Source organism: Podarcis pityusensis (genome assembly GCF_964106645.2).
Source record: "Podarcis pityusensis genome assembly, chromosome: 5".
NCBI classification, from domain to species: Eukaryota; Metazoa; Chordata; class Lepidosauria; order Squamata; family Lacertidae; genus Podarcis; species Podarcis pityusensis.
Genome location: NC_138032.1, coordinates 4,015,015 through 4,041,489, shown reverse-complemented (window position 1 = coordinate 4,041,489; position 26,475 = coordinate 4,015,015). Strand labels below are relative to the sequence as shown.

At 46.8% G+C, this 26,475-nt stretch overlaps 2 protein-coding genes across 3 annotated transcripts; one reads left to right on the top strand and one right to left on the bottom strand.

Annotated features, from left to right (window-relative positions):
• Positions 1 to 7,520: 7,520 nt before the first annotated feature.
• On the bottom strand, positions 7,521 to 12,217 carry RPL35A (ribosomal protein L35a). The gene is made up of 5 exons (XM_081007559.1): positions 12,112 to 12,217; positions 10,207 to 10,249; positions 9,750 to 9,902; positions 8,630 to 8,774; positions 7,521 to 7,579 (listed from the first exon to the last, which is right to left on the bottom strand). The coding sequence occupies exons 2-5, from the start codon at positions 10,215 to 10,217 to the stop codon at positions 7,556 to 7,558; spliced, it is 333 nt and encodes a 110-aa protein (XP_080863685.1). The 5' UTR covers positions 10,218 to 10,249; positions 12,112 to 12,217; the 3' UTR covers positions 7,521 to 7,555.
• A 114-nt stretch (positions 12,218 to 12,331) lies between these two features.
• On the top strand, positions 12,332 to 25,819 carry DRC9 (dynein regulatory complex subunit 9). 2 transcript variants are annotated; one of them, XM_081007524.1, is made up of 10 exons: positions 12,332 to 12,474; positions 16,576 to 16,717; positions 17,882 to 18,129; positions 18,490 to 18,618; positions 19,845 to 19,926; positions 21,505 to 21,666; positions 22,810 to 22,884; positions 23,844 to 23,975; positions 24,179 to 24,280; positions 25,542 to 25,819. In XM_081007524.1, exons 1-10 carry the CDS (start codon positions 12,437 to 12,439, stop codon positions 25,683 to 25,685), a joined length of 1,254 nt encoding a protein of 417 aa, XP_080863650.1. In that variant the 5' UTR covers positions 12,332 to 12,436; the 3' UTR covers positions 25,686 to 25,819. The 2 variants fall into 2 exon arrangements, with proteins under 2 accessions (XP_080863650.1, XP_080863651.1); XM_081007525.1 differs by lacking the exon at positions 12,332 to 12,474 and having other exon boundaries at positions 17,859 to 18,129.
• Positions 25,820 to 26,475: the final 656 nt, after the last annotated feature.

Below are 26,475 nucleotides of genomic sequence, written 5' to 3'. Positions count from 1 at the left end.
GCAGATACTGTCTCGCCTCCTGCCAACCTAGCAGTTCAAAAGCACATCACGTGCAAGTAGATAAATAGGTACCGCTCAGGCGGGAAGGTAAATGGTGTTTCCATGTGCTGCTCTGGTTCACCAGAAGCGGCTTAGTCATGCTGGCCGCATGACCCGGAAGCTGTACGCCGGCTCCCTCAGCCAGTAAAGCGAGATGAGCGCTACAACCCCAGAGTCGGCCATGACTGGACCTAATGGTCAGGGGTCCTTTTACCTTTACCTTACTATCTCGCCAGAGTGGTGCATGCTCTACTTATCTCCCGCTTGGACTACTGCAATTCGCTCTACGTGGGGCTACCTTTGAAGGTGACCCGGAAACTGCAATTAATCCAGAATGCGGCAGCTAGACTGGTGACTGCGAGCGGCCACTGAGACCACAACACCGGTCCTGAGAGATCTACATTGGCTCCCATTACGTTTCCGAGCACAATTCAAAATGTTGGTGCTGACCTTGAAAGCCCTAAACGGCCTCGGGCCAGTATATCTGAAGGAGCGTCTCCACCCCCATCATTCTGCCCGGACACTGAGGTCCGGCTCTGACGGCCTTCCCTCACTGTGAGAAGCCAAGCTACAGGGAACCAGGCAGAGGGCCTTCTCAGTGGTGGCGCCCGCCCTGTGGAGCGCCCTCCCATCAGGCAAGGCAATAAACAACTATTTCACTTTTAAAACACAACTGAAGGCTGCCCTGTTTAGGAAAGATTTTTAATGTCTGATGCTGTCTTGTTTTTAACACTTGATTAGAAGCCGCCCAGAGTGGCTGAGAAACCCAGCCAGATGGGTGGGATATAAATAGGTAAAGGTAAAGGGACCCCTGACCATTAGGTCCAGTCGTGACCGACTCTGGGGTTGCGGCGCTCATCTCACTTTATTGGCCCAGGGAGCCGGCGTACAGCTTCCGAGTCATGTGGCCAGCATGACTAAGCCGCTTCTGGTGAACCAGAGCAGCGCACGGAAATGCCGTTTACCTTCCCGCCGGAACGGTACCTATTTATCTACTTGCACTTTGACGTGCTTTCGAACTGCTAGGTTGGCAGGAGCAGGGACCGAGCGACGGGAGCTCACCCCGCCGCAGGGATTTGAACCGCCGACCTTCTGATTGGCAAGTCCTAGGCTCTGTGGTTTAACCCACAGCGCCACCCGCATTCATGTTTAGGGAAGTTTTTAATGTTTAATAGGTTATTGTATTTTAATATTCTGTTGGAAGCCGCCCAGAGTGGCTGGGGAAACCCAGCCAGATGGGCGGGGTATAAATAATAATTATTATTATTAATTATTATTATTATTATTATTATTATTATTATTTACCTCAAATCCACCCTGACTCTCTTGCCGCCATCCTGTCTGGGTCACAGGAGTATTTTTGCTCAGAGCTCTTCTCTACAGGGGAAACATGGCTGAGAGATTAAGGTTCTGCAATCCAATCCACATTTACTTCAGAGTAAATCCCATTGAATTTGTAAACTCACCCGGGAACAAAAGTGGCCACTCCTTTTACTCTTTGCCTTTTATTTCCTCAAATTCTGGACCAGGAGAATGGGCGTAGGCAGGATTTTTTTGGGGGGGCAGGACTTCATTGGGGGCAGAACCAATGTGACTGGGCAGTTAGTTAGGTATTTCTATTGTTTTACTTGATGGGGGGGCAGCTGCCCCCAGGCCCCCCCAGGCTATGCCCATGGCCAGGAACAGGTTTGGTTGGTTAAATGTGGTTCGTCTGCTAGGAATGAGCTGTTGAGGTTATGGAGCCAGATTGTGTAATCCGCTCTGAGCGGAACCTGGGACCCAGATCTTCTGGAAACAAAACAGGGAGTAACTGAGTGGCAGATCATATGCATAAGCCGGGAACACATGTTCAAGCCAGCTGAGTTGCAGCACCTCCTGGTCAATCCCTTTCGTGTCTCCTTTGTTGTAAATCTCTGCCACTCCTTTAGTTTTCAAAGGCCTGAGGTTCCTTCCAGAAGAGCACAAAACTTTAACTTTTATTTTGCTTTCAACAGGTACATATAAATATAGACAACCAAAATTACAAAGGAAAATTCCTTAATAGTAATGGGGGGGACTAAATTTTTTTTTTACAAAAATATAAAAGTACATGACACAGAACATAAGCAACTATGGGAAAGGAAAAAAAAATAGAAAAAAAAGAAAAAGAAAAAGGAAGATGAGCCAAAGCAGGAAAGCTCATCTATTGTACACTTCCGTCAAAGATATTGTTATAGATCTATGGTGCTAAATGTTTAGGCTTAGTAAATCACAGGATTGGGTGGGCTCCAACCACCAGCCTATTAAGATTTAATTAGAACTTGTATGTGATAACTGCCGTATAAAACAGTCTCAATGTTTATGCAATGGGTTTGAGGTGTTTCATTTGTGTGTAAAGAATGTGTATCAGACCTTGAGAATGTAATCAAGATCCATGTGGATTGAGATGTGTGTGGACCTACTTCTGAGCACCAGCAATTGGCATATGAAGAGTTAACAAACATCCTAAGTGTGTTCCAGCCTTTAATCCTAGTCAATCAACAAATGTTGATGATGCCTGGAGGGATTAACCATTAGTACTTCAAAGCATCAGAATAATGAGGTATTAGCATGCAAATGAATAAAGGGGGCTTAGTTTTTAGTAAGAACAGAACTGGGAGATGAGACCAGGAGGTGGAGAAGGAATCATGCTTGTATGTGCATTGGAGAGCCAGATAGGCTAATATATTTTCCCCTTCTCACCTGGACGGTAGAATAAGATGCATTTATAGAAGCCATTTATGCTGTTATGCCAACATTAATTTCAATGCTGCCTTCCCGAACTGGTGTGCTGCCTCATGGGTTTTGGACTACAGTCACCATCAACCTTGATCACTGGATAGCTGTGGCTGATGGGCGTTGTAGTCCAAACAGGGGCAGAGGAAGGGGGGGCAGAGGGGTGCCACTCGTGGGGGGGTGTGACAAGATGGTCCCTGCCTCCCCCCAGCTGTAGAGCAGTCAAGGGCGTGCACAGTCCATATGGGCACTGCTCGCACACCATCCGTACGGGCTGCCTCTTGCATGGTGACCGTATGGGCTGCTGCACATGCGCACTCCGTACAGTCGCCGTGCAAGGAGCAGCCCAGACTACGCAAGTGCGGCATTCCGTACAGACCGTGCATGTGTGGCATCCCATACAGTTGCCGCACATGTGCAGTCCGTACTCTCTGCCCCGCCCCAGGTGCCAGAGAGGGTTCCTCCGCTGCTGAGTCCAAAACGTCTGGAATGGCATCATCTTGGTAGCCAGCATGGAGGATTCATTTGCTGGTGAGGAACTTTTCCGTGATGCTTGGCTTCCTGCCACTGACAACCTATGACCCTAACCTTCAAATTTCAAAGTTTGAAATGTGAGCATAAGAGACAGAGCACACATCAAACATGTTTACCTTTTCTTCATTGATTAACAGGAGGTCTTGATTGGTTCCAAGGTTTCCTTTTCCGGTTTGCTGATGAGAGGAGAATTTTGCCTGCAGCCCTAATGGGTGGATTTTTAAAAAACAGTGGCTAACTTTGTTGAGAATGGTGTGCCAAGACGTATTGGTTAGCATTAGCATTGCACAGAGGGGGTCAGAAGCCTTTTGAATGGCTTTTCCAAAACTGCCTCAGTTAAAGCTGCTCCGTCAGTTATGACTTGGAGCCAAGCTACACAGGGCAGAGAGGTCTTTGGATTACAGACCTTTTGTTTGTTTCGCTTTCAGTGGGACTTTGCCCCTCGAACCAAGACTAACTTAACCCAAGACTAACCTGGACCCTTAACCCAAATCTAACCTGGACCCAGGCCTGCCAGTTCTAACTTCATCAAAACAGAGCTGAGCATCCGCACATTGAAACGACAACTTAAAAATTAGAAGGCTGTGTGTGGAAGGGCCCTAGTCACAGATATATTTGGTAAGATGGGGGACCCCCCCTCCATTTGAAGACAGTGCATTACATGTGGATGGAGTGTTCCTCATAATTGGCCATTCGTTGGGCAGGGAAAGTAACAAGCAGAGAATATTCACATACTACTATTATCCAGTTAAATGTTTTCCAGTCATTTTGCCTCCAGTCTCTTTCCTTTCTCGCTCTTCCTCGAGCAAGTAGGATCCCACTTTTTGCCAGATGAAAGAGGGGAGACCATCGCAAAAGGCAAAGCTTTTCTTGTTGCCTGCTAAGGTTTATAGCAGCTTGAGTGCATCTGGTGACCTCCATAAGTTTTGGGCTACAATTCTCACCAGCCCTATACTGGCATCTGTACGGCATCGGGTGGGCAAAGTTTGGTGTAAGGAAGCAGGCAGGGTATCCAGGTTGCATCCTTGCTTCCCTAAACCCCGCAGCTCTGCCCTCCTCCAATCTCCCATGCCAGCCTGCACAATTCACGTCTTCCAAGTCCCAAGAACGCTGAGCAGGTGGAATCTGACCACAGATCACACAAAGCAGCCAAGCTACATGCTGCAGGCAACTCCCCTCCGCTAACCCGCAGTCTTCCGGTCATTTCCGACTAGTAGAAGGACCTGCAAGAGCAGGGTTTGAATCTCCACTCAGCCATGAAGCTCACCATCTATCTTTCAGCCTAACCTACCTTGCAGGCTTCTTGTGAGGATGAAATGGGGACAACCATGTACCCCACCTTGGGATACTTGGGAGTTAAAGGCGGTATGTAGATGCAATAAATAGCAGGACGATTTATTTTTTCTTTCCAAAGTCATGCATAGAGATTAGCTGGCTGCCAAACAAAGGAAATTGATTTGTGTGTGTGTACGTGCTCCATTTGTGTGTGACTAAGGGTGAATCATGCTTTAAAATAGGCTGTTACTGAGAGTGCTGCTTCAGTTGCTTATGCAGAATCACAGGCCACACAGTAACCAGCTCAGGGCTTGCAGCTGACAACAATATTGTACCAATCTGTGTGTGTGGTTTATTGATTTAGCTGATGTTTGCTGGGGCAATAGGGCAAGGTCTGCCTTCCCCTTTCACTTGGAGCTACAGCACATCCAAAGAGTGGCAGCTCTGCTAGTAAAAAGCCCGAGGCTCAGCACCCTCCCAGCGTACACACTCCCAAGCAGCGGAAATGTAGCCGGGCAGATAAAAGTATAGGATTACTAGTTTCCTGTTCAGTGAAGGAAGGAGATTGCCGAAGGAAGAAAGTGACGCGTTTGCAGCCGGGAAATCACACTGTACACATCGGTTTCTAGGACTGAGTAAATGCAAAGTATGAACATTATCCAAGCCTTGGTAATGCTCGTGTTAGATTAATGCCAACGAGCCGCAGGTGGAGCTGGCTTTGGAAAGTGGTCAGAAATTGCCAATGCCTGAAATCCTGAGTGCCGTTGCCATTCAATGAGGAAATACTGAGCTAGGTGAACAAATGGCCGGAGTCAGTTTATGGCAGCAGCTTTTCACCCCCAGGGTCAAAATAATAATATGAAAATGGGCTGTGAGGTGCAGGTTGAGGTTAAAGGTCGATGGTTGGTGCCAAGATTTGATTGCTGTGTAACTGACGTAGCAAAGGCAAGGCAGGAAACTGAATCAGTGCCCTCTGCTGGTGACATAGCCAAATGAAGAGTGCACTCTTTCAATTCCAAAGATGTGTGGCAACCTTTGGCAAATTTGAGTTTGGCTCACTGTAAAGATGGACTTGCCAACGAAGGTCCGTATAGTTAAAGCTATGGTTTTCCCAGTAGTGATGTATGGAAGTGAGAGCTGGACCATAAAGAAGGCTGATCGCCAAAGAATTGATGCTTTTGAATTCTGGTGCTGGAGGAGACTCTTGAGAGTCCCATGGACTGCAAGATCAAACCTCTCTATTCTGAAGGAAATCAGCCCTGAGTGCTCACTGGAAGGACAGATCCTGAAGCTGAGGCTCCAAGACTTTGGCCACCTCCTGAGAAGAGAAGACTCCCTGGAAAAGACCCTGATGTTGGGAAAGATGGAGGGCACAAGAAGGGGACGATAGAGGACGAGATGGTTGGACAGTGTTCTCGAAGCTACCGGCATGAGTTTGACCAAACTGCGGGAGGCAGTGGAAGACAGGAGTGCCTGGCGTGCTCTGGTCCAGGGGGTCACGAAGAGGTGGACACGACTAAACAACCAAGATGGACTGTGCACTGTACCTGGGCCGAACACACCACAACCATTTTCTCTGCTGCAGCTGCAGTCCTCACTGCGAGGCCCTTTCTGACTCAGCTTTGAAAGACAGGCAGCTGCGCTCGGTAGCCCAGAATTTGGGCTACTATGATAAGAGGTTCACATTTCTTTAGCTCAGATATTACTCTCACCTACCAAGATTATTTCATTGGAAGGGTTAACTGTACACTTCCCTGAAATTCAGTACGCACAAAAGAGGACAAGATCAAGTTGAACTTCACATTATTATAATCATAGAATTGCAGAGCTGGAAGGGACCTCTCCCCCCCCCCCCCCGGGCCATCTAGTCCAACCCCCTGCAATGCAGCAAAAACTTCACGCAGACTAGAGTGGGCCATTCTGCCTGCCACACTCAGTGGAATCCTATGTACATCCAGAACAGTCAACTGTCATTAAAAACCCTATTCCGACTGCTCCGTCACTTCCTTTCTGGGCACAGTTAAGCCATCAAGCCTGTAACAAGGAGACGGAGAGCATAAGAAGGGCAGCCCTGCTGGGTCAGGCAAATAGCCCATCCATTCCAGCATCCTGTTCTCAGTTGCCAATCAAACGCCTGTGGGAAGCCCAAGCACAAGAGCACTCTCTCACACTGTGCTTTTCAGAAACATTACTGCCTTCAGACTGTGGAGACAGAGCATAGCCCTAATCACAAGCCAATAATTTCATTACATTTCACCATCACCTATGATTCTTGACTAGTTTACCAGGTTGCAACCTAGAGATCAAGCCTGAGCCACATATTCATCCAATATGCCCCACCCCTCCCATATGCAGTTAAAGCATCATAACCAGAGTCCCACTTGCTTCAGTAGGTTCAGAGGATAGGTGAAGAGACTAGCAGCAGAGGCAGGTGGGCTAAGAAGCTGCTACAGAGAGAATCTTCCCAGCTGGGACCCAGCAATTCTGTTCTTGGCACAGTGCAAGGCTAAGGAGACTTGGGTGGCCAGGGACCCAATCAGATTAAGAGAGATGGACTACCAAGGGGCAAATATCATGAGGACAAGGAAACACATTTATGACTTCAGTTTTATATAAACTGACAGTTACATGTAAGAAGGGCTGGTGAAGAAATCCACGTTTCAGTCTCCACTTGAGCTAAACAACTGAATGGTAAGGTCACAGCATTTTAGAAAACCTCACTACTATAAAAGAGTAGCAGGGATGTTGGGAATGAGTTGCTGCCAGGAACATGGACCACAGCTTTGTTTTTAAAATAATCTGTTGCTTCAATGCCTTAAAAACAACAAAGAATCTTCTGGTTGTAGAACAGTGTTTTCCTGCAACTGAGCCTCGAGGACAGGAAACAAAAAGGCAAGGCAAGACCAAATATACAAAAGTGGAATACAGTCTTAATTTTATTTTCACTCTAAATTTAGACTCTAGATGGATACAGCATCTGTAAAAAAAGAAAAGAAAAAGAGTTACACATTTGGAAGGGAAAAGAACAGAAATCATGCCCTATGAAGATCTCGCTAGGGAACAAAACCCACATCCAAAAATATTTTCTGTATATTATTTAAATCACACAAGAAGGATCCTCAAGAAGTGCAAAAAAAATGCACTGGGGATATCAAAGTTAAGTCATACTCAGAGTAGACTCACTGAAATAACTGAACTTATACTCAAATCCACTGATTTCAAGGAGCCTACTGAAAGCACGGCCAACGATTGATTTCACTCAATGTTCCCAGTGATTTCGACAAGACATTTACAAGCTCTACATTTATGTGGACACACTGGAAAGATTTGCAATTTTTTTCAAGCCCTAAGTGATAACCCTCCTATTTGCCCAAGAACAGAGAGTAGTGTTGGCCCAAACACTTCTGCTTACATTCCTAAGAGGCAACAAAACTTTGTCATACCAGGGAGCCTCTTACCACAGGGTCAATTTCTTAACAAGCCAATCTTACATGTAAGCAAATATAAACACTGTAGAAAATATGCTCTGGATCAGTGCTCATATGATTCTGTAGTCACTGTATCCTTCTCATATTAATTCTTACAAGTCTGGCTGATGAAGAATTGATCTACATTGGCTGATGAAACATTGAATGAAACAGATCTGGAAACACTGTTCCAGCGATATTTGGTGACAGATTATGTATATATCGAACTTTTGAATTATTCTACCACGACTGGTGAAGAAGATTTAGAGACTCTGGTTGTACGGTAATTTCTGATCATTTACATTAGTCTATAAATACTGTTTAGTGCCATTGTTATTGGCCATCGTGTTGTGTTATATGGTTCAACTTGTCTATATTGCAACACAGGGGCCTGTTTATGGATAACATATATGCGTCTGTTAGGCTACTGACACACAAAAATTTGCTCACGGTTAATTTTAGTTCAGAATTTTTCTTTTTAAAAAACCCTCAAGGTAGCTTATAGAAAAGATTTTCTCCGCCTCTGGCCTGTCAAGGGCACTCGCAATGCTCATCCTTACCACTCGGATCCTGTGTCCAATGGCTTTGGCAGGTAGGTTGGAGCGGAACTTTGCCCGCACCATGCCACTGCTTCCATGGGCACGGGTCACCTTTCCCCAGATCACTCTGGTCCGGTTGGGTTTGCCGCCGGGAGTCACAGTGTTGCTGACAAAGGGAAACAGATCAAACATTAAGTCCCACTACTGACCAAATGCAGGAGTGCTCTCCAAAATGTTCACATTCACACACACACACACAGAGCTTGGAACATCTGAACATTCCCCACTGAAAAGCAGTGAGGATAGATAATGAGACAATATGAAAGTTTTCACTTCTTTCAGTGATGACTATTTCACACGTGAAGTCATCCCCTGATGCTATGCTCAATAAAGCGATGAACATATGAGTGAGCAGGCGGATCTCCTGAAATTATGAACTGTTCCACTAAGCTCCTCTTATCATGCGTGGTGCTGTGGTCTAAACCACTCAACCTCTTGGGCTTCTGCACGACGCAGTGAGTGCCCGTTGCTGTCCCAGCTTCTGCCAACCAAGCACCTTGCTGGATCATTCTGTTTCCTACAATGACCAGTAAGCAGGACATGAGGGAAATAGCTCTCTCCTGCTATTGTTCCCCAGTGAGGGATAGTCGGAAGCATGAAAGCCTTATCCTCTTCGATTAAAGTGCCTAATCCCCTTTTAGAGTCATCCAATATGGTGGCCACCACTACAGCCTGAGGTAGCGAATGCCATTACTGAACTCTACATTGTATGTGAGGAAGTACTTTCTTTTGCCTCAATTATCATCAGTTTCAATGGATGTCGCTGGGTTCTAGTTCCAAGTCTGAGGTGCTGCTCATTCCTGTTTGTTCATGTCACACTAAACTATGGTTTTAGTACTGCTGCATGAGTACAGTCAGTTATTTGCCTATGGCTGAGCCGAAATCTGAGCAGGTCCAAGTCTTGGCTCTCCTGGTTCAATTATTCACACAGCAGTATCTGAGGCCACTTTGCCGCAAATTTGTGTAGTATGGCATAAAATGAAAACAATTTCAAAATGGTTTCAGTTCTTCAACACGCTCATGAGAATATACAAAAGATCCAAGTGTAAAGCACTAGTCCCCATTATCAACGACCACTCACTTTTTTGCTTTGTACACATAGGCGCATTTCTTGCCCAAATAGAATTCTGTCTCATTACGGGAATAAACTCCCTCAATTTTCAGAAGAGCTGTGTGCTCTCTCTGGTTTCGAAGACCTCGCTTATAGCCAGCAAAAGTGGCCTTGGACCACAACCTAGGGAAGAAAGTGCACACAAAGTTAAATCTTAAGGCTTTACAGTGTACTGCATCACAAAACAAGACTGCACAGCATATCTACTTCAGTATTACAGAAAGTCTGCTACAGACATCAAATATGCAAGAAAACTATAGGTGCTTCTATGGGACCAGACTATTTAAGGCAATCCTTTTGATATTTTTAAGTAGAAGCACTAATCTGTGTGACAGAGTGAAAACTAGCATAATAAAGATAACACACACGTGAGAAGTTGTAAAGGCAGCAGAGGAACTGCAAGAATTGCCAAAGAACAGTTTCCTACCTGCCAGTCATGGTGTTGTCTTGAAGTCCTGTTCCCAGCAGGCCTAAGAAAGGAAAGGAACAGAAGGAGCTGTCAGCTGGGATATGCTAAACACCAGCCCAATCACAAACAGGTGTGGGGTGGGCAATTCTAGACTTCCTGAAGCAAGAACAGAGAAGAAAGAACATCCAAGATAACCCAGATCTTCAACCATCAAGGTGAACTTTGCAGATGACTTCACTCCATCCAGCAAATGTCTGTGTTCTGGGGTCTAAATGCTTTGAGTTCATTGTTCCCTCCCTACTAAACACCATCATAAAAGATCTGTAAGACACCTTGCACACGTGTTCTAAGAATAATTAAGGCCACTAAAAACCTATGCGCAAACAAGCATTACAATTTCCACTACACCAACCCTGAGAGATCAGTGCAATGTGCACTTGGTCCAGCATCTTGTTTCCAACAGTGGCTAGCCAGATACTGCCATGAAAAAGCATTAGCTCCCTAGCACAGTACACACAGCTTAAGGCAAAGTTTAGTGATCATTGCTGCTAATAGCTCACTAACTGCTTTTTCAATATGCTAGATGGCTCTCCCTTCCTACTCTACAATTTAAAGACACCTAAACTAACAGCCACTGTGGCCATGTGGCAAAGAATTCCATAAATTAACACCACACTGTGCCAAATCCGCAGAGGAGAGGTCTTTGCAAGATATGTGAAATGGGCGTCAAGGTTGGCAGGAATACATTGTGTGAACTGGTAATTATCATTTGTTCCGAAAAGCTACAGCATTGTCTACTCTTGACCCCGCAACAGCAGCAGTTCTCTAAGGTCCCAGAGGCAGGGCTCTTTCCTAGCCCTCCCAGTCAATATCCATTTCGCTGGTGATGCTGTGGATCAAATCCAAAGGGCCTCCTCCTTCCTACCCCCAAAGCATGTGCTCCATCACTGGGCTATGGTTGCTTGGCCTGCAAAACCCCCTTTCAGCTTCGAATACCCCCCTCATCCTGAACAACGCTTTAAAGAGCTGGAGGATCTAGGCATCTGCAAGATTTAAGCTTAACCCACCTTGATGAGCCCAAAACAAAAGGAAGCCTTTTCTTAAAAGACACATCAACGGAAAACTCAGCTCAACGGAATTGCATAAAACAACAGCAGAGGATAGCGATTGATGAACCTATCAGACCCCGCAGCGAAATGCAGCCTCCATGATCAGGGACAGTGTACCCCCATAAAATGCTGCTAAGGAGAATCTGCGAGGGTCTCCCTGCCCTGTGCCCCCTCCCCCGGGGGTACGTGGCTGGGCACCAAGCCCGCTGCACCAGGTGGCGGTTTGATCCTACACTGCAGGGCTCTTTTTAATGTCAACCTTAAAGGCACCGCTTCACCTCCATAATAATAATAATAATAATAATAATAATAATTTATTTATACCCCGCTCTCCCCAGCCAAGACCGGGCTCAGGGCGGCTAACAACCAATAATAAAAACTAGTTGATTAAAATAAAATTAAAATACAACATTAAAACATTAGGATGCAGCCTCTTCACAGGAGGAGAAAGGGAAAAGAAAGAGGGAGAGGGAATCAAAGGGATTCTAAGCCAAAGGCCAGCCCACCATTTCCCCCCCCCCCCGGAGACGCGCACTCGAGGCGCCTGGCCTCCGACTGAATAGCTCCCCCCGAAGCAATGGAAGGGGCAGCGCTGGGGCCTTCTAAGAGTCCCTGTGGCGGCATCGGCCAAGGCCCGAACTCGGGGCCCCGGCGCCATCCATCCCGTATCCGAGCCATCCCGCCGCCGTACCCCGCTACGCCCACCTAGGCCGGCCCGCCGGCCCTCGCGGCGCCTGCCCGCCCGCCTCTGGAGCCGCTTCTCCGCCGCCCTCCGCCGCCTCGCCCGCCCCCAGAGCCCCTTCCCCGCTCTCACCTCAGCAGCTCCCAGCCAAGATGGCGGCGAGAAAGAGCGAGCCCAGCCGCGGGGCGAGCTGGGATAGGGGACCGCCAGGACCCCTCTGCCGGCGTCTGTTGAGGCGTCTACGCCGCTTGCCTGTCTGAAATCGCTCCAGGTCGGGCTTTTCGGCGAGTCTCTTGGGACAAAAAACTGATTAGTTCGCTTTGTTTGTGGGCTAGGCGTTTTTTCTGCTCCCGCGCCGCGCTACAAGCCCAAAATCTTTAAAAAAACCCATCCTGGCAGGCGTCAACTAGGCCAGCCCTTCCCGGCGAGGACCTCTCCTGCCGCTTGAGGGGTAACCATGGCGACCACTCCGGGTCCCGCCATGGAGGCCGCCGGGTGAGTGTCTCGTGTGAAGGGAGGCCTGGCGGGGCGGGGCGGGGAGGCCGCGGGGGTGGGAGCCCCACGGAGCGCTTCCTCGGGGTGGGCGCCATGCCCAATGGGCAATTTGAAAAGTGAAGAGGTCGCTGGTTGGTTATTAAGTTGGAAGGGACCCCCAAAGGTCATCTAGCCCAACCCCCTTTTCAGCACGGGGATCTCAGAATCGAAGAATCCTTCGTGTCAGCGATGCCGAACTGGGTTCAGCAGCACTTAATTCGCCCCGGCCTAGGAAGTTCCCCCCCCCCGGGGATTTGGGGGGTGGGTGGCATCCGGGCTGCTGGAATGGCATCGTCTGCCACAGACAACTGCTTTTTCTTTTTCATACATTTTAATTAGTTTTTTTATACATATCATTTCCAACATTCATTTAACATAACTTCTTATACAATATTTTAGACTTCCGTCAACCACCTCTGATGATTTTCCGTTCTTTATTCTGCATTTCTTAATTTCTCTATTACTCTTAATCATCATTAACGAATAATTCTCTTCATAGTCTTTCTTGCAGTATTTCAGATAATCCTCCTTACATAATTTCTTCTACTAGCGTAACCTGTTCATTACAATTGCTTTTCAAATAATTCATATACTTACTCCAATCTTCTAAGAATCTTTGGTCCCGCAGCTTTCGAATCCTTCCTGTTAATTTATCTAATTTTCCAAAGCGCTGCAAGGCTTTCTTCTTCACGAGGGGCATCTGAGACATGAACTTGGCAAAGGACTCTTTCTGGGGTGTGTCTTGTTGCTGTTTTTAGACATTTTTGTGAGCCATCTCTTGTACTGGAACTGGGAGTGGGGCACATGTATTTTAAATAAAATTATATTAATAATATATATTATATCATATAATAATTGTATTTTATTAATATGCACACACGTCCTGCTCCCTGGTTTCCCACAGGGATCTGGTTAGCCCCTATCAGAACAGGATGCTGGACTAAATGGGATTTTGGTCTGATCCAGCAGGATTCTTCTCACAGTTTTATCCTGCTCAGCTAGGTGCTCCACGATATTTGTTTCGATAATAAAAGAAAGAAAATGTTTTGCTCTTTATCATTTTTAGTACATTCCCAACTGAATGTGTGCCTGCTATGTTCTATAAACTCACATATAGCCCCTTAAAACTTGTTAGTGAACTTGTGACCTATCCAGACATGTTGGAATGTTTTTAAAAAATTTTTACTGATTGTTTTATTTTATAATTTCATAAATCGCTTAGAAGTGGTATATCAACTTTGTTAAATAAAACGAGACCCTGTTAATCTCTCTGTTTCCCCAAAGAGGGCACTGTGGGTTAAATTGAAGTGCTTCCAGTTTTTCTGGTCTTGGAATTAGTATCACTGGAACAAAAAAAACAAAGACATGATTTGCATGGCAGAAAGAAGACCCAAGTTTTGCCAGCAAAAGTCAGCAGAGCATCCCAAGTAGAGAGTTTCTTCGTTTAATCCCTATCCCCCTTTTCCAGAGGGCTCGGTGTGGATGGCAACCATTAAGCATAAAGCAAAACTTATGCATAATGAAAGCAAAACACCCAGTTAAATTAAAACGACTTAATGCCTGTTTAATCTTGAACGCCAGCCAACCCCTCCAACATTCCAGAGACGAGAATAAGGATTCTCTTGTGTGGTTATAATACTTTCCCATATGAGCCTCCGCCTACCCAACGTTCTGCATTCCCAAAAGCTCTTCTCATCCTGATGTATATATAATCAGTTACTTTTAGATCGTCTTTGCAACGAGCTGCCAGTTAGCTACCAGGCTAAGTGCAAGGTCCTGGTCTTGGCGTGCACACTAGGAATACGGTGTGCAGTTCTTCCTCAAAAAGGATATTGTAGAAAAAGTTCAAAAAGGTCCTCCACCAGGTGGAAAAATCAGAATTAGAGTTGGAATTACTTGAACCTAAGACGAAAGTGCTTTCAAGAATGTATAACTTGTTGCTTAAATGGAATACTCAAGATGAGATGGTTAAATCAGCCATGATTAAATGGGCACAAGACATTGGATACAACATTATGTTTGAAGACTGGGAAAGGTTATGGACCACCGGTATGAAATTTACGGCATGTAGTGCCTTAAAAGAAAACATTATGAAAATGATGTACAGGTGGTACATGACCCCAGTCAAACTTGCAAAGATATACCATTTGTCAGACAATAAATGTTGGAAATGTAAGGAGGCTGAAGGAACATTCTTTCACCTCTGGTGGACATGTCCGGGAGTGAAGGCCTTTTGGGAAATGATTTATAACGAGTTGAAAAAGGTATTTAGGTATACCTTTAATAAGAAACCAGAAGCCTTCCTCCTGGGCATTGTGGGCCAGAGAGTGTTAAAGAAAGATAGAACTTTCTTTTTATATGCAACTACAGCAGCAAGAATTCTTATAGCTAAATATTGGAAGACACAGGAGCTACCCACACTGGAAGAGTGGCACACGCAACTGATGGACTACATGGAATTAGCCGAAATGACGGGCAGAATCCGAGACCTGGGAGAAGAGGCAGTGGAAGAGGACTGGAAAAAATTTAAGGACTATCTACAAAAACATTATAAGCTATATGAAAGTTGAGAATTTGCTAAGTTTTGAGGAAAACATGCTTCAGTATTGAGAATTGAAAATGATTGAAACTAAGTTATAACGGTGAAAAGTTTTAATTTGGAATATATAAATAGATGAAAGTACAAAAACATACGAAACAAGGTATTAATTTGCTGTATAATACTCTTTTATTGTAAAGAATGCAGGGATGGAAGATTTGGGGAAGTCCAGTTGAATATGAAAAAAGATGTGGAAATGTGAATTTTCTTTTTTCTAACTTTTTCTTTTCTTTGTAAAACTGCTTTTGTTGTGTAAATTGATGATGGATTTTGACTTTGGAAAATAAGCAATAAAAAATATTATTAAAAAACAAAAAAACAAAAAGGTCCTCCAAAATGATCATGGGGATGGAGCGACTCCCCTATGAAGAAAGGCTGCAGCAATTGGGACTTTCTGGTTTATAGAAAATGCAAGAGATGTGGCATGATAGAAGTACTGTATTTTTCGCTCCATAAGATGTACCTGACCATAAAACGCACCTAGTTTTTAAAGGGGGGAAAGCAAAAAAATAAAAATAATCTGCACAGAGCATGTAAGCAGCTTTCGCTTTTCTTGCTTTAAACCCTTCCGTCCCTCCTCCCGCTTCGCTGTGAAGCCAGCAGAGCAAGAGCGAGAGCTGCACAGCGCCTCTTCTGCTGGCTTCCCAGCAAAGCGGGACGAGGGACGAAAGGGAGCCCTTACAAGGGAGCGCTGAGCAGAGCCTGGCAGCGGCTCTTGCTGGCTTTTCCGGGCGGTGTGGGAAGGGACACAGGGCAGTCGTCAGTCCCTTCTCCCTCCTCAGGGAAAAACCAGTAAGAGAAAAACACACACTCTGCGCGGCTCTTTAAAGGGAGCACTGAGCAGAGCCTCCTGCCTGCATTCGCTCCATAAGATGCACACACATTTCCCCTTACTTTTTAGGAGGGGAAAAGTGTGTCATATGGAGCAAAAAATACGGTATATAAAAGTATGCACGGCCATCGCTCATAACTCTAGAACTTGTGAATCCCTTTAACGGAAGAGTCAGGGCAGGTAATTTACACAGCACATATTTCAACTGGAACTCACTCAGAGGGCAGTGACAGCTACCAACTGGGATAGCTTTAAAAGAGAATTAGATAACTTAATGAAGGTTATCAGGGTCTACCAGCCATGGCTGGAGGCAGGAGTGCTGAATACCAGTCGCTGGATGCCACAGGAGGAAGAAAGGGGTCATGTGCTCAGGTCCTGTTTGCAGGCTTCCCACAGGGGTCTGGTTGGCCACGGTGGGGACAGGATGTTGGGACTGGACAGCCACTGGCCTGATGCAGCAGGCTTGTTCTTCAAGTCTTGGGGAGAGGCTTTTCTAGCTGATGCTAGCAGTGGAACTTGAAGGTGCAACGTTCAGGGCCCACATGCACACAGCAGCAACCAGTTTGGGGGATGGTTGCATTCTAGTATTCTGTTTGCATTCTAAATGGCAAATACTGTCTTGTTTGGCTAGGGAATTGACCATCCAGACACCAAGGCTCCTGCCTCTGGATGCGGTACGATTTTCTGCTCTACTGGAGGACTGCGTTGACCAGCTTGCCATTCTTGGCTTCATCATGCCAGTTTCCTATGAGGGCCGCAAAGATGTCAGCGATGTAAGTACATCACAGACTTGTGAGAGGGAAACTGAGGATGCATTCATACTCTTTCCCCTGCCCCCACTATTATCAGGATCAGCCTGATAATTTTTGCCCAGCATCCTACCGTTCTGGACTTGTCTCTATTATTTTTATTTATTCTTTTGTTCCTTCTCAGTCTTATGAAGTTAATCTCCCATGATAATCTCATCCTGCTCTTGGGCAGCCCAAAGCTTCATTCCACCTTATCCTTTGCCCTTGCCATCTTTCTCAACTGCTAACTCACAAAAAATATGAAGCTCGCAATATTGACTCAGACCAATAATGCCTCTTGCTCTGTCCCATCTCCTCCAGGGGTTGAGAACCTCAGGGTTGGGGAGCCAAATGCAGCCTTCCAGGGTTTTCTGCCTGGCCCTCAGAACTCTCACCAACCCTGATTTGCTTTGACTGGCAACAGTTCTCGAGGGCCTTTGAGGCAAGGTCTCACCAGCCTTGTCAGTCCTGCAAAGGATGTACTCTACTATGGAGTTTTCACCTCACCTCCAAACCAGTGACAGCTTCATTTCCCCTTGCAAATCGGCGTGCTTCAGGTGTGCATTCATGCCAGGGCAGAATCACATGATTGCTGAATGTTACAGATGTTCTGGCTGTGTTCATCAGATTAAGCCCTGCTCCATATTTCCCTCATTATACGAGATCTTGGTGGAGTGTCAGGCCTAACAAGCACAGCAGCTCATCCCTGGTAGCTCTTGTCCCATGGATCAGTTGCCAAGGCTGAAAGTCCCTTCCTCCCCACCGCTGTCTAAATCCCCAAGCAGGAGAAAAGGAGAAATATGTGCTCCAGAACACCTAGAAGAGCCTCAATTAGCGAAACCCAGGCTCCATCTGGGTAATTTCAATGGTGGCTTCTGGCAAGCCCAGAAAGAGGGCAGGAAGGCAAGATCTCCCCACAGTTTGCCTGCAGCAACTAGTCCAACAAGGAGAGGAAGCATGAGAACCACTTGGGCAACCCAGTCAGATGGGTGGCATATAAATAATACTATATTATTATTATTATTATTATTATTATTATTATTATTATTATTAGGCTTCCTCCTGATCACTTAACCACAGCTATGACTGCTTTCCTTCTTTCTCTTTTCTGCCCCTTATTTGCAAGGATCTCTTTTTGTTGCTCTTCAGCTTAACGATACAGAGATCCAGGGCGTTCTTGCAAACCAGAAGGAGCTGAGCGCAAGGTACAAGAACCTGATGGACGCCCGGGCAGAGAGTCAGGCCAAGATCCCCAATGAGCTGGGCAAGATTGCGGAACTTGGGCGGCAGCTGAAGGACACAGGCAATGAGCTGAAGAGGGCCAACTACCTTTTCACCATTGCCACAAAACAGAGCGCATTGTCCCCAGAGAACCTCAAGAAGATTCAGGCGGACAGGTGAGACCCTTCGGTCAGGCAGTGGGACACAGGATGCTTATCTGCGCTGAATTCTTTCAAGTTCTGATTTCACGAGGAATTCTTACACTTTCTGTTTATTTGAGGGTTTACACTCCTACCCAGAGTGTCTTTTTGACGGCTTTCCCCCATACCTTGCTCCCCCTCGTCCTTAGCATGAATTGGGGCTCCCTCCAGAAGTCAAGGCTATCCCCCCTGTGCTCAGGGCAGCAGCTCCCTCAGGTCCACACCTGGGGTGTGGGTGCCATGGGAGACTTCCCCTCTGCAACTGGCCTGAGTGCACGGCCAGTGCTAAGTCATAAAGGGTGTGAAACGCAATCTGGTTCCTTCCTTTCCTGCCAGGAAATACACGAGTGATGTGATTGAAGACGTGACAGAGGAAATGCTGGCACTGGGAACCTTTCACTCCCTCCAGTTAGCTGTGGACCTGGAAAATGAAAAGAAGTTGAACCTCCATAACCTTGTCCTCAGGTTGGAGTTTTATTTTAGAAGCTGCCTCTTTTGAACTTAGGCTGACTAGCGCAACATTGCCCACACTGACTGACAGTCACTCTCCAGGTGCTCAGGCAGGGCTTCTCAGCAGCCACTAGTGCCAATCCTTAATAAACGGAGAGAACGAGCCAAAGAGCTCCACCTTACAGCTGCTCCTCACACAATAAACGGGCGTTTGCTGTGGTTCCACCACTGTGTCTGGTGGAATCTCACAGAGCAGGGCCTGCCACCCTAAGGGCTCAGCGCCCAGGGAAGGCCAACCAACTATCAGAGGAGTAAGGAACCACCAGAAGTGCCCCATCAGAGGCTGTAAGTGATCGAGGTGGAGCATAAGGGATCAGATGCTCCTTTAGGTTTTTTGGGATTTGTGAATTAACACATGACCCTTGAACCTGACCTAGTAGTGAATTGGCAACCATCCACAGCTCTCTCAGCAGCAGAGGGTCGTGCTGCCAGTAATTTCTATTTATTTCATTTAATCTGCTCCTGTGAGCTGTCTGGCCACTGCATTCTGCACTAGTTGTAGTTTCTGAATCAGATACACATAAAGGTAAAGGTAAAGGGACCCCTGACCATTAGGTCCAGTCGTGACCGACTCGGGTTGTGGTGCTCATCTCGCTTTATTGGCCGAGGGAGCCGGCGTACAGCTTCTGGGTCATGTGGCCAGCATGACTAAGCCGCTTCTGACGAACCAGAGCAGCACACGGAAACGCCGTTTACCTTCCCGCCAGAGTGGTACCTATTTATCTACTTGCACTTTGATGTGCTTTCGAACTGCTAGGTTGGCAGGAGCAGGGACCGAGCAACAGGAGCTCACCCCGTTGCGGGGATTTGAACCGCCGACCTTCTGATCAGCAAGCCCTAGGCTCAGTGGTTTAGACCACAGCGCCACCCGCGTCCCCAGATACACATAAAGCACCTTAATAATAATTTTAATGTTTGATGTTTTACTGTGTTTTTAATATTTTGTTGGGAGCCGCCCAGAGTGGCTAGGGCAACCCAGTCGGATTGGCAGCATATAAATAATAAAATCATCATCATCATCACATGGCCTGTTTCTTGAGTTTGATAAAGCATCTGCCAGTTTGCTGCCAACTGACCAGAGGGAACTCTGGGTGCATGCCCCAAAGTCCCCTTTCCGGCCTAAGTCTTGATGTGCCCCCAGGAAACCAGGGATTTCCTTTCCCTCCCCTCTCGCCTTCTAGGGAAGAGATGGGAAGGAAGAAGATAAAGAGTCTCCAGAAGCAGCTCAGTGATGTCAAGAAGGAAAAGGAGTTTGAGCTACAGGTGAGCTTTAGGCAGTCACGCCCTTTAACCCCCTTTGAAATGCAGTATGAAATTAATAAAATTAGCACCCAACAGGTGCAGCTCAGGCTGCAAAATGGGCTCTGCACAGCAGAAAGTTTCCAAATCTAGGGAATGCAGCAGAACACAGAACTAAATGCCAGCATTTTTTTTTAAAAAATATATTTTATTAAGGATTTTCTTGTTTTACAGAAGTGTATGCCAGCATTTATTTGTGGATTTGGGGCTTAGCTGGCTTTAAGAAAGGGTTAGATAAAACACCTGGAGGCTCAGCTCTATCAGTAGACATTGGTCATCACTAAAAAGTTTTTTTCTGATTTGTTGTTCTTTGGGACAGGCCCTCCTCTTGCCGTTTTTTAAAATAGCAAGGTATTGTTGGAGCTGTCTGACAAGGCCCTCGTCTCCTGCCAGGAGGCAGGGCTGGTCTGGAGGGCTGCCCAGGCCCTCCCCTTGGGGAAGGTGTTGCATGATGCTGGCCCTGCCTGCAGACCCAAAGGGAGGTTTGGGTGTTGGGGTTACAGCAACCAATCAGAATGCCCCCTGAGAGGCTTAAGAGAACCTCCCTGTTCAGAATATTAGCCGTGTTATAGAGGAGAGATAACAAACTGAGGAGGGAGGATGCTTGGTTGTTTCTCAGAGGCAACTGAGTCCGGCGCTGTTGGATACCCAGCACTGGGATCCATGGGCCTTTAGTCTGATCTATTTTTTTACATCTCATTTGCATTTGCTAACATCAGAGTCCAAGTGTTTCTGGCACTAAATTCTAGGACCTTAATAAAAATCTACACTCCTCCTCCATGGGTCACAACTATCGTGGGGCTGGCACATACATGGACTCCTGTGCTGGCAGGACTGAGTTGCTAGCCCCCTCTTTCCAAGATAGAATTCCTTCCCATGTACTTTTAGCAGCTCCAGTCTCAGACCAAAGCCCTCCCCCAGCTCAACCCACGACATAGTGCTGAAGGCTTTGCCTGCTGAATGGAAAATGTGGTTATTCTACAACAGTCTGTCCTGCACTAGCTTCAAACAGGCATGTTACAGTCAATGGATCCTGTTTGATCTTGAGTTTTCCTCTTTTAAAACTTACAACTGCCTAACAGGATGCTTATTTTTCAGCCCCAAATACAGTAGTCAGTGAGTCAGACCTTAGTGGCAAAACAGAAGTCATCCTTAAAGGCCTAGATATCCCCGAGATAGTCAACCTGTGTCTGGGTGGGCTCATTTTTTATAAAAGGAAAAATCCATGCATGTAGAAAAGTGGCACACCAGAGAAAAGGAATCTTTTGTACATTCAGGAGCATTCAGTGATGTAAACCCCCATCTGGAGTGGTACAGTCCAGATATGTTTTCTACTTCAGTGAGAAGAAGGTTGGAATGTTCCATAGGACACACTGTTGAGTTGCAAGCCCATCCATACCCTGGCAAGGCAAGGCAAGGCAAGGCAAGGCAGAAGCCAGTTCAGTCTTAAGCAGCACCTCTGAGGATGACCACAGACCAGCACATCAAGTCTCCCTTGCTTGTAGTCCTACCCACCCACCCGCCCACTCTCTCATTCCACAGAATCGGAACGAGATGATTGCATACCTCAAAGACCAGCTTCAAGAGATGAAGGCTAAAACAGACATGGAGAATCGTTACGTCAAGAAGGACACAGACCTCCAGGTGGCTCAGACAAAGAATAAATGCTTTGAGGCCGAGAATGATCTGCAGAATGAAATTGAAGTAAGCACTTTGCCTTGGGCCATATGCATTCGTAGGGAGGTGGTCTGCAGTAGAGTGTGGGGCATGCCTTAATGACATATGTGGCCTCAGCATAACCTGACTTTTGGTTGAGCATCCTCGACCCAAAGAGGACTGCTGTGTGGTTGCTCCAGAGGCAACCCAGGAATACTATTTTGGAGAGCTGAGTCCTCCTGGCGCCAGAAACAAGGCTTGTGCTGAATGAACCTTAGTTCAGATTAAGTGAGCAGCAGTTGATCTAACTCCCGATCGAGTCAAGGGCTAACCTTGGTATTAATAGAAAACTACATTATATCAGGTCAGACTGCTTCTCCATTCGGACTGGCAGAGGCCCTCTGAGGTCTTAGGCAGCGTCCTACCCACCACCTGCTAGGTAAAGGTAAAGGGACCCCTGACCATTAGGTCCAGTCATGACCGACTCTGGGGTTGCGGCGCTCATCTCGCTTTATTGGCCGAGGGAGCCGGCGTACAGCTTCTAGGCCATGTGGCCAGCATGACTAAGCCGCTTCTGGCGAAACCAGAGCAGTGCATGGAAACGCCGTTTACCTTCCCGCCGGAGCGGTACCTATTTATCTACTTGCACTTTGACGTGCTTTCGAACTGCTAGGTTGGCAGGAGCAGGGACCGAGCAACGGGAGCTCACCCTGTCGCGGGGATTCGAACTGCCGACCTTCTGATTGGCAAGCCCTAGGCTCTGTGGTTTATCCCACACCTGATCCTAAATGGCAAGGAGTGGGATTTTGGGCCTCTTGCATGCAAATTTAATGTTCTACCTGGCTCATATGCAGGATATTCTTCTTGGTTTTCACATTCAATTGACTTAACCTGGTTCAATTGCCCAGTGTTCTCAGTTTCTATTGGTCTTCTTTCAACCTTCAATCACTGTACGGCTAGCCAAGTCATGACATGGGGCTGTCAGCAGTGAAAATGAGGGCAGAATTTAGGGATGGCATCATTGACCATTTTTTGTGTGTACAACTATACTACGCCTGGACCATAAACTCACTCTGCAACATGGCATAGAGAGGGATGTGGTGCATGCACTCCCCAGGTCTTCAGAGGAACCCTCTTGGCATTTGCTTAGAACCAAATAAAGTCTGATGAAAAGTCTTTCTCCCATTACAGAAATTGAGAAATCAAACTGAGCAGGAGATAAGAGTCCACATGGACATTGAGAATTTCCTTAAGCAGCAGCAAAAGGTAGGTGGCACAAAGCTTTCTGGTGCCCCATTGAGCTCAGAGATGTGGGACCTGTGGCACTCCAGCTGTTGTTGGATTACAGCTTCCATCTGTCCTAACCACTGTTCATGCTGGCTAGGCTGATGGAAGTTGGCGTCCAACATCTAGAGGCTACAGGTCTTCTTTTTGTGCTATAACATTTTGTAATGCCATCCACGCTCCAGCCAACTGCTAGATCTACTTCCTTGTTCTTCAGAGGTTTATGTGATCCCCACCCTTAATTCAAATGATTACTTTCTATTGACATACACTTCCTATGGGTTGAGCTAGCAAGTGGATCCAGACCCTACGGTATCTAAAGATCAGAGGCCTAGAACCCTGAGGCTGAGCTGTACCACTTTAAACTGCACATGGCAGGTGTGTTTGTGTGTGCATACGATTGCTCTTCCATTCAAAATACACCCTGCACAATAGATGCCTCTTTACTTTGTACCCCATCTTTTCGGGCAAGCAGAATAGAGCTGCCAGCACACAAGTTGACCATCTCAGGGGCCTCCGACAGAAGATATCTTGGGGATGGAATCCATAGGGAACTTCAGATTTAGAAAGCATCTAAGGTGCTGCACACAGCAGCCTATTGCCCATTCCAGTTCCCCGTGACTCTTGTTTCTTCCCCGTATTGCTGCTCCTTACACACACAAGGGCACCACCTTGCATGCACAGATCATCCCCGTTCCCTTCAGTTGCTTTGTGTACATACAAGAAATGACACAGAGCTTTGGCTCTGAAATAGTGTTCCAACAGCAACAGAGTTAGACAAGGTGATAAGCTGATCATCCCCAAATCCCCACCAAGCACCTCATTCTGCAAGTCCTCCAATATCATGTCATTGCATGAGGCGCTGGGCTCTGAGCCATGCCCCGGAATGGTCAGGAGACAAAGGCAGAGTGTTGTGAAGTGTCCACCTGTGTGTGTCGCAGAGCATAGAAGAGAAGCTGGAGTACTGGATGGACAAGTACGAGAGGGATACAGAAGCCAAGCAGCAAGAGCTCAATTCCCTGAAGGCCTCCAGAGCAGCTGACCAGGCAGCGCTACAGGAACTGGCCAAGCAGGTAGGGAACAAAGCTGATGGTCAGGCTCCTTGGTCCGTTGGTGATCCATGGCAGCTATATGTGGGGTCGCTCTATCCACACATCCTCACTGCTGCTCCAATTTGCTAGGAAGCTTAGAAAGCTAAGGAAGGAGTCCAGGGGTGAGAGGTGAGAGCGAAAGCCCACCTTCAAGCTCAAGTTAAAGGTGTCTTTGCATTCTACAGTGTCTTATATGCGAACAAGCTATAATTGAGGACCGGAAGGAAAAGGAGAATGCAAGGAAGAAAGTAGAACAGGACGCTCTGGAGTTGAAGAGTATCCTGAAGGTAAGATGAGTCAATATAGCCTTACCTTTGGAGTCCTGGGACTAAAAATTGGAAGCGGGGGTGGGGAGAAAACCTCTTCCTCCACCATGTCTTCTGCCCCTCTCCCCACATGTGGAGCAGATCATTTCCTTTGCTTTATATAGCCCCCCCCCCCGATGTTGCTGAATCACCCCTTGCTGGCCATGCTGACTGGGGCTGAGAGTTGCAGTGCAAATTGCTTGGGGGGCACCTGGTTGGGGAAGGCTGCTCTATCTCATGGCTTCCCCTTTCAGGGCTCCAGATCTCTAATCCTTTTACGTGCTTTAAAAATGTGCCAAGCGGGGGGCATGGTGGCAGAATCTTCTGCTTCTGTAGGGGTGCTTGGAGGTTCTCTCCAACCTCCTCCAGCGCACTTCTCCCTAGCCTAACAGCCATTTCCTCAGATAAGTATCATCAGCTAAAGAAGAAGCAGGGTCTTCCCCGGACCATCCTTGTAAGGCAAAACAGGCAGCCACAGATTGTGTCGCAAAGAACAGCCTTATCTAGCCAGAGACCAGCACTTTCAGTTCCATCAGCTGCAGGACTGGCCTGGAAGAGGGAAAAATATGTATATAGGAAAACAATATTAAGTGAGGCCTGAAATACTGTGGGATCCATAGCCATTTCTGTAGCTCTTTCTAGCCAACAGTTAGCTAGGGTACAGCATGAAGTATAATTTGCTTATCAGTTGTTTACATGAATAGCAGACCTTGCCGTACCACATGAAGAAGCATATTTGAATAAGCGCAGAAACTGCTCATCTAGGCATGACCACATTGCAGAAGTGAGCAGCAGCCTTGTGTTTGGCTTCACGGATAGCCAAAACCCAATCCTAGCCACCCATTTGCTCTCCTCAGTGCAGCAGCAGCAGCGTGCCTTTGGATGTTGGCCGCCCAGGGACATTCTGCAACAGATGTCATTTATTTCCCACTCAGATGCTTTCTTGGAGCGTATCCAAGGCTGAGCCTTTCTGCAGCTTGAGCTGGCAGCGATGGGATAAATGTGGGCATTAGATGCTGTGGCTGACTTGGAGCAGACAGGCAGCAGATGGAATGCTGGACTCAAGCCAGGCCTGCTTCATTAGAGAGGTGGTGGGGGCAGCCTAGGGGAATTGGGCTTGTTGCACAGCAGTCATTTCTGGGAGCCCATTTTTGGCAAAGCTTGAGCAGCAGCTGGAAGGTAGTGTGGGCACCCAGTGTCTCCTTCCAGCATGCACAACCCTTCTCCTCTTCCTTGCTTTCAGCTGCAGGCCTGGTGGAGAGGCATGATGGTCCGCAGATTCCTTGGCCCTTACAAGGCCCTCAAAAAACTCTGGGAAGAAGAGCAGCCGCCCAAAGAGAAGGGGAAGAAGGGCAAAGGGAAACCTGGAGCGAAGAAGAAAAAGTGATGGGAACAGAGCCCAGCTCCTGCGCCATCTCCACACTGGGCGTTTGGGCAACACGGTTTTGTGGGATGAAGGAAAGGGACAATTGTATGTCTTTGCTGAAAGGATCAGAATTAATAAAAGCTTTTAGCACTCGGCTTGAGCCAGCGAGATCTTGCTATTTTGGTCCCAGTCAGCAGAAGAGCATTGAAGCTGCTGGTTCTATTTTTCTTGCTTTGAAAGTGAACAGGCCATACCAACATTTTGTGTTAATTACCCTGGACCATACGATGCAATCTTGTATCTTGTCTCCCCACCCTCTGCTCGAGCTCAGCAAAGCTGTAAAGAAAAATGGTCTGTCATCTCCACAGGATTGCTCGTGTAAATGACCTTTTTAAGCTTTAACTGCATGGAGACATACCATGAAGAATGTCGCTGGTGATAAGTGGACACCAAGGGTGCCAAACGGAATAAAATGTTGGAGGGGGTGCAGATACTGATGCCCCACATAATGAATCACAAGACCATCTAAATGGCAATGTCCATCAATTGGGGGGGGGCAGCTACCTCAATTTTTTTATTGGGGGTGGTGGTGGCTGAAGTAACCTTGGACTCTAGGAGTGGTTCCTATATATTGGACATGTACTTGAAGACCTTAGAAAACTAGCAAAACCAAGTAGTTATTAATATGACAACTACTCTAATAATCACACATGCTGCATACGCAGAATAGGATACCAACTTGATCCTACAGGAACTTGATGAGCCCTTGGGAGCAGCAACACATTTGATGTTGTGATGTTGAACAAGCAAA

Excerpts from the sequence above, each read along its gene's own strand:
- RPL35A (XM_081007559.1), bottom strand. Across the intron at positions 8,775-9,749 it reads TATGTGTACAAAGCAAAAAA|CAACACTGTGACTCCCGGCG; the intron begins GTGAGTGGTCGT and ends TCCCTTTGTCAG. Across the intron at positions 7,580-8,629 it reads TTGGACACAGGATCCGAGTG|ATGCTGTATCCATCTAGAGT; the intron begins GTAAGGATGAGC and ends CTTTTTTTACAG.
- DRC9 (XM_081007524.1), top strand. The coding sequence starts at position 12,437 with ATGGCGACCACTCCGGGTCCCGCCATGGAGGCCGCCGG. Across the intron at positions 12,475-16,575 it reads CCCGCCATGGAGGCCGCCGG|GGAATTGACCATCCAGACAC; the intron begins GTGAGTGTCTCG and ends TTGTTTGGCTAG. Across the intron at positions 19,927-21,504 it reads AAAAGGAGTTTGAGCTACAG|AATCGGAACGAGATGATTGC; the intron begins GTGAGCTTTAGG and ends CTCATTCCACAG.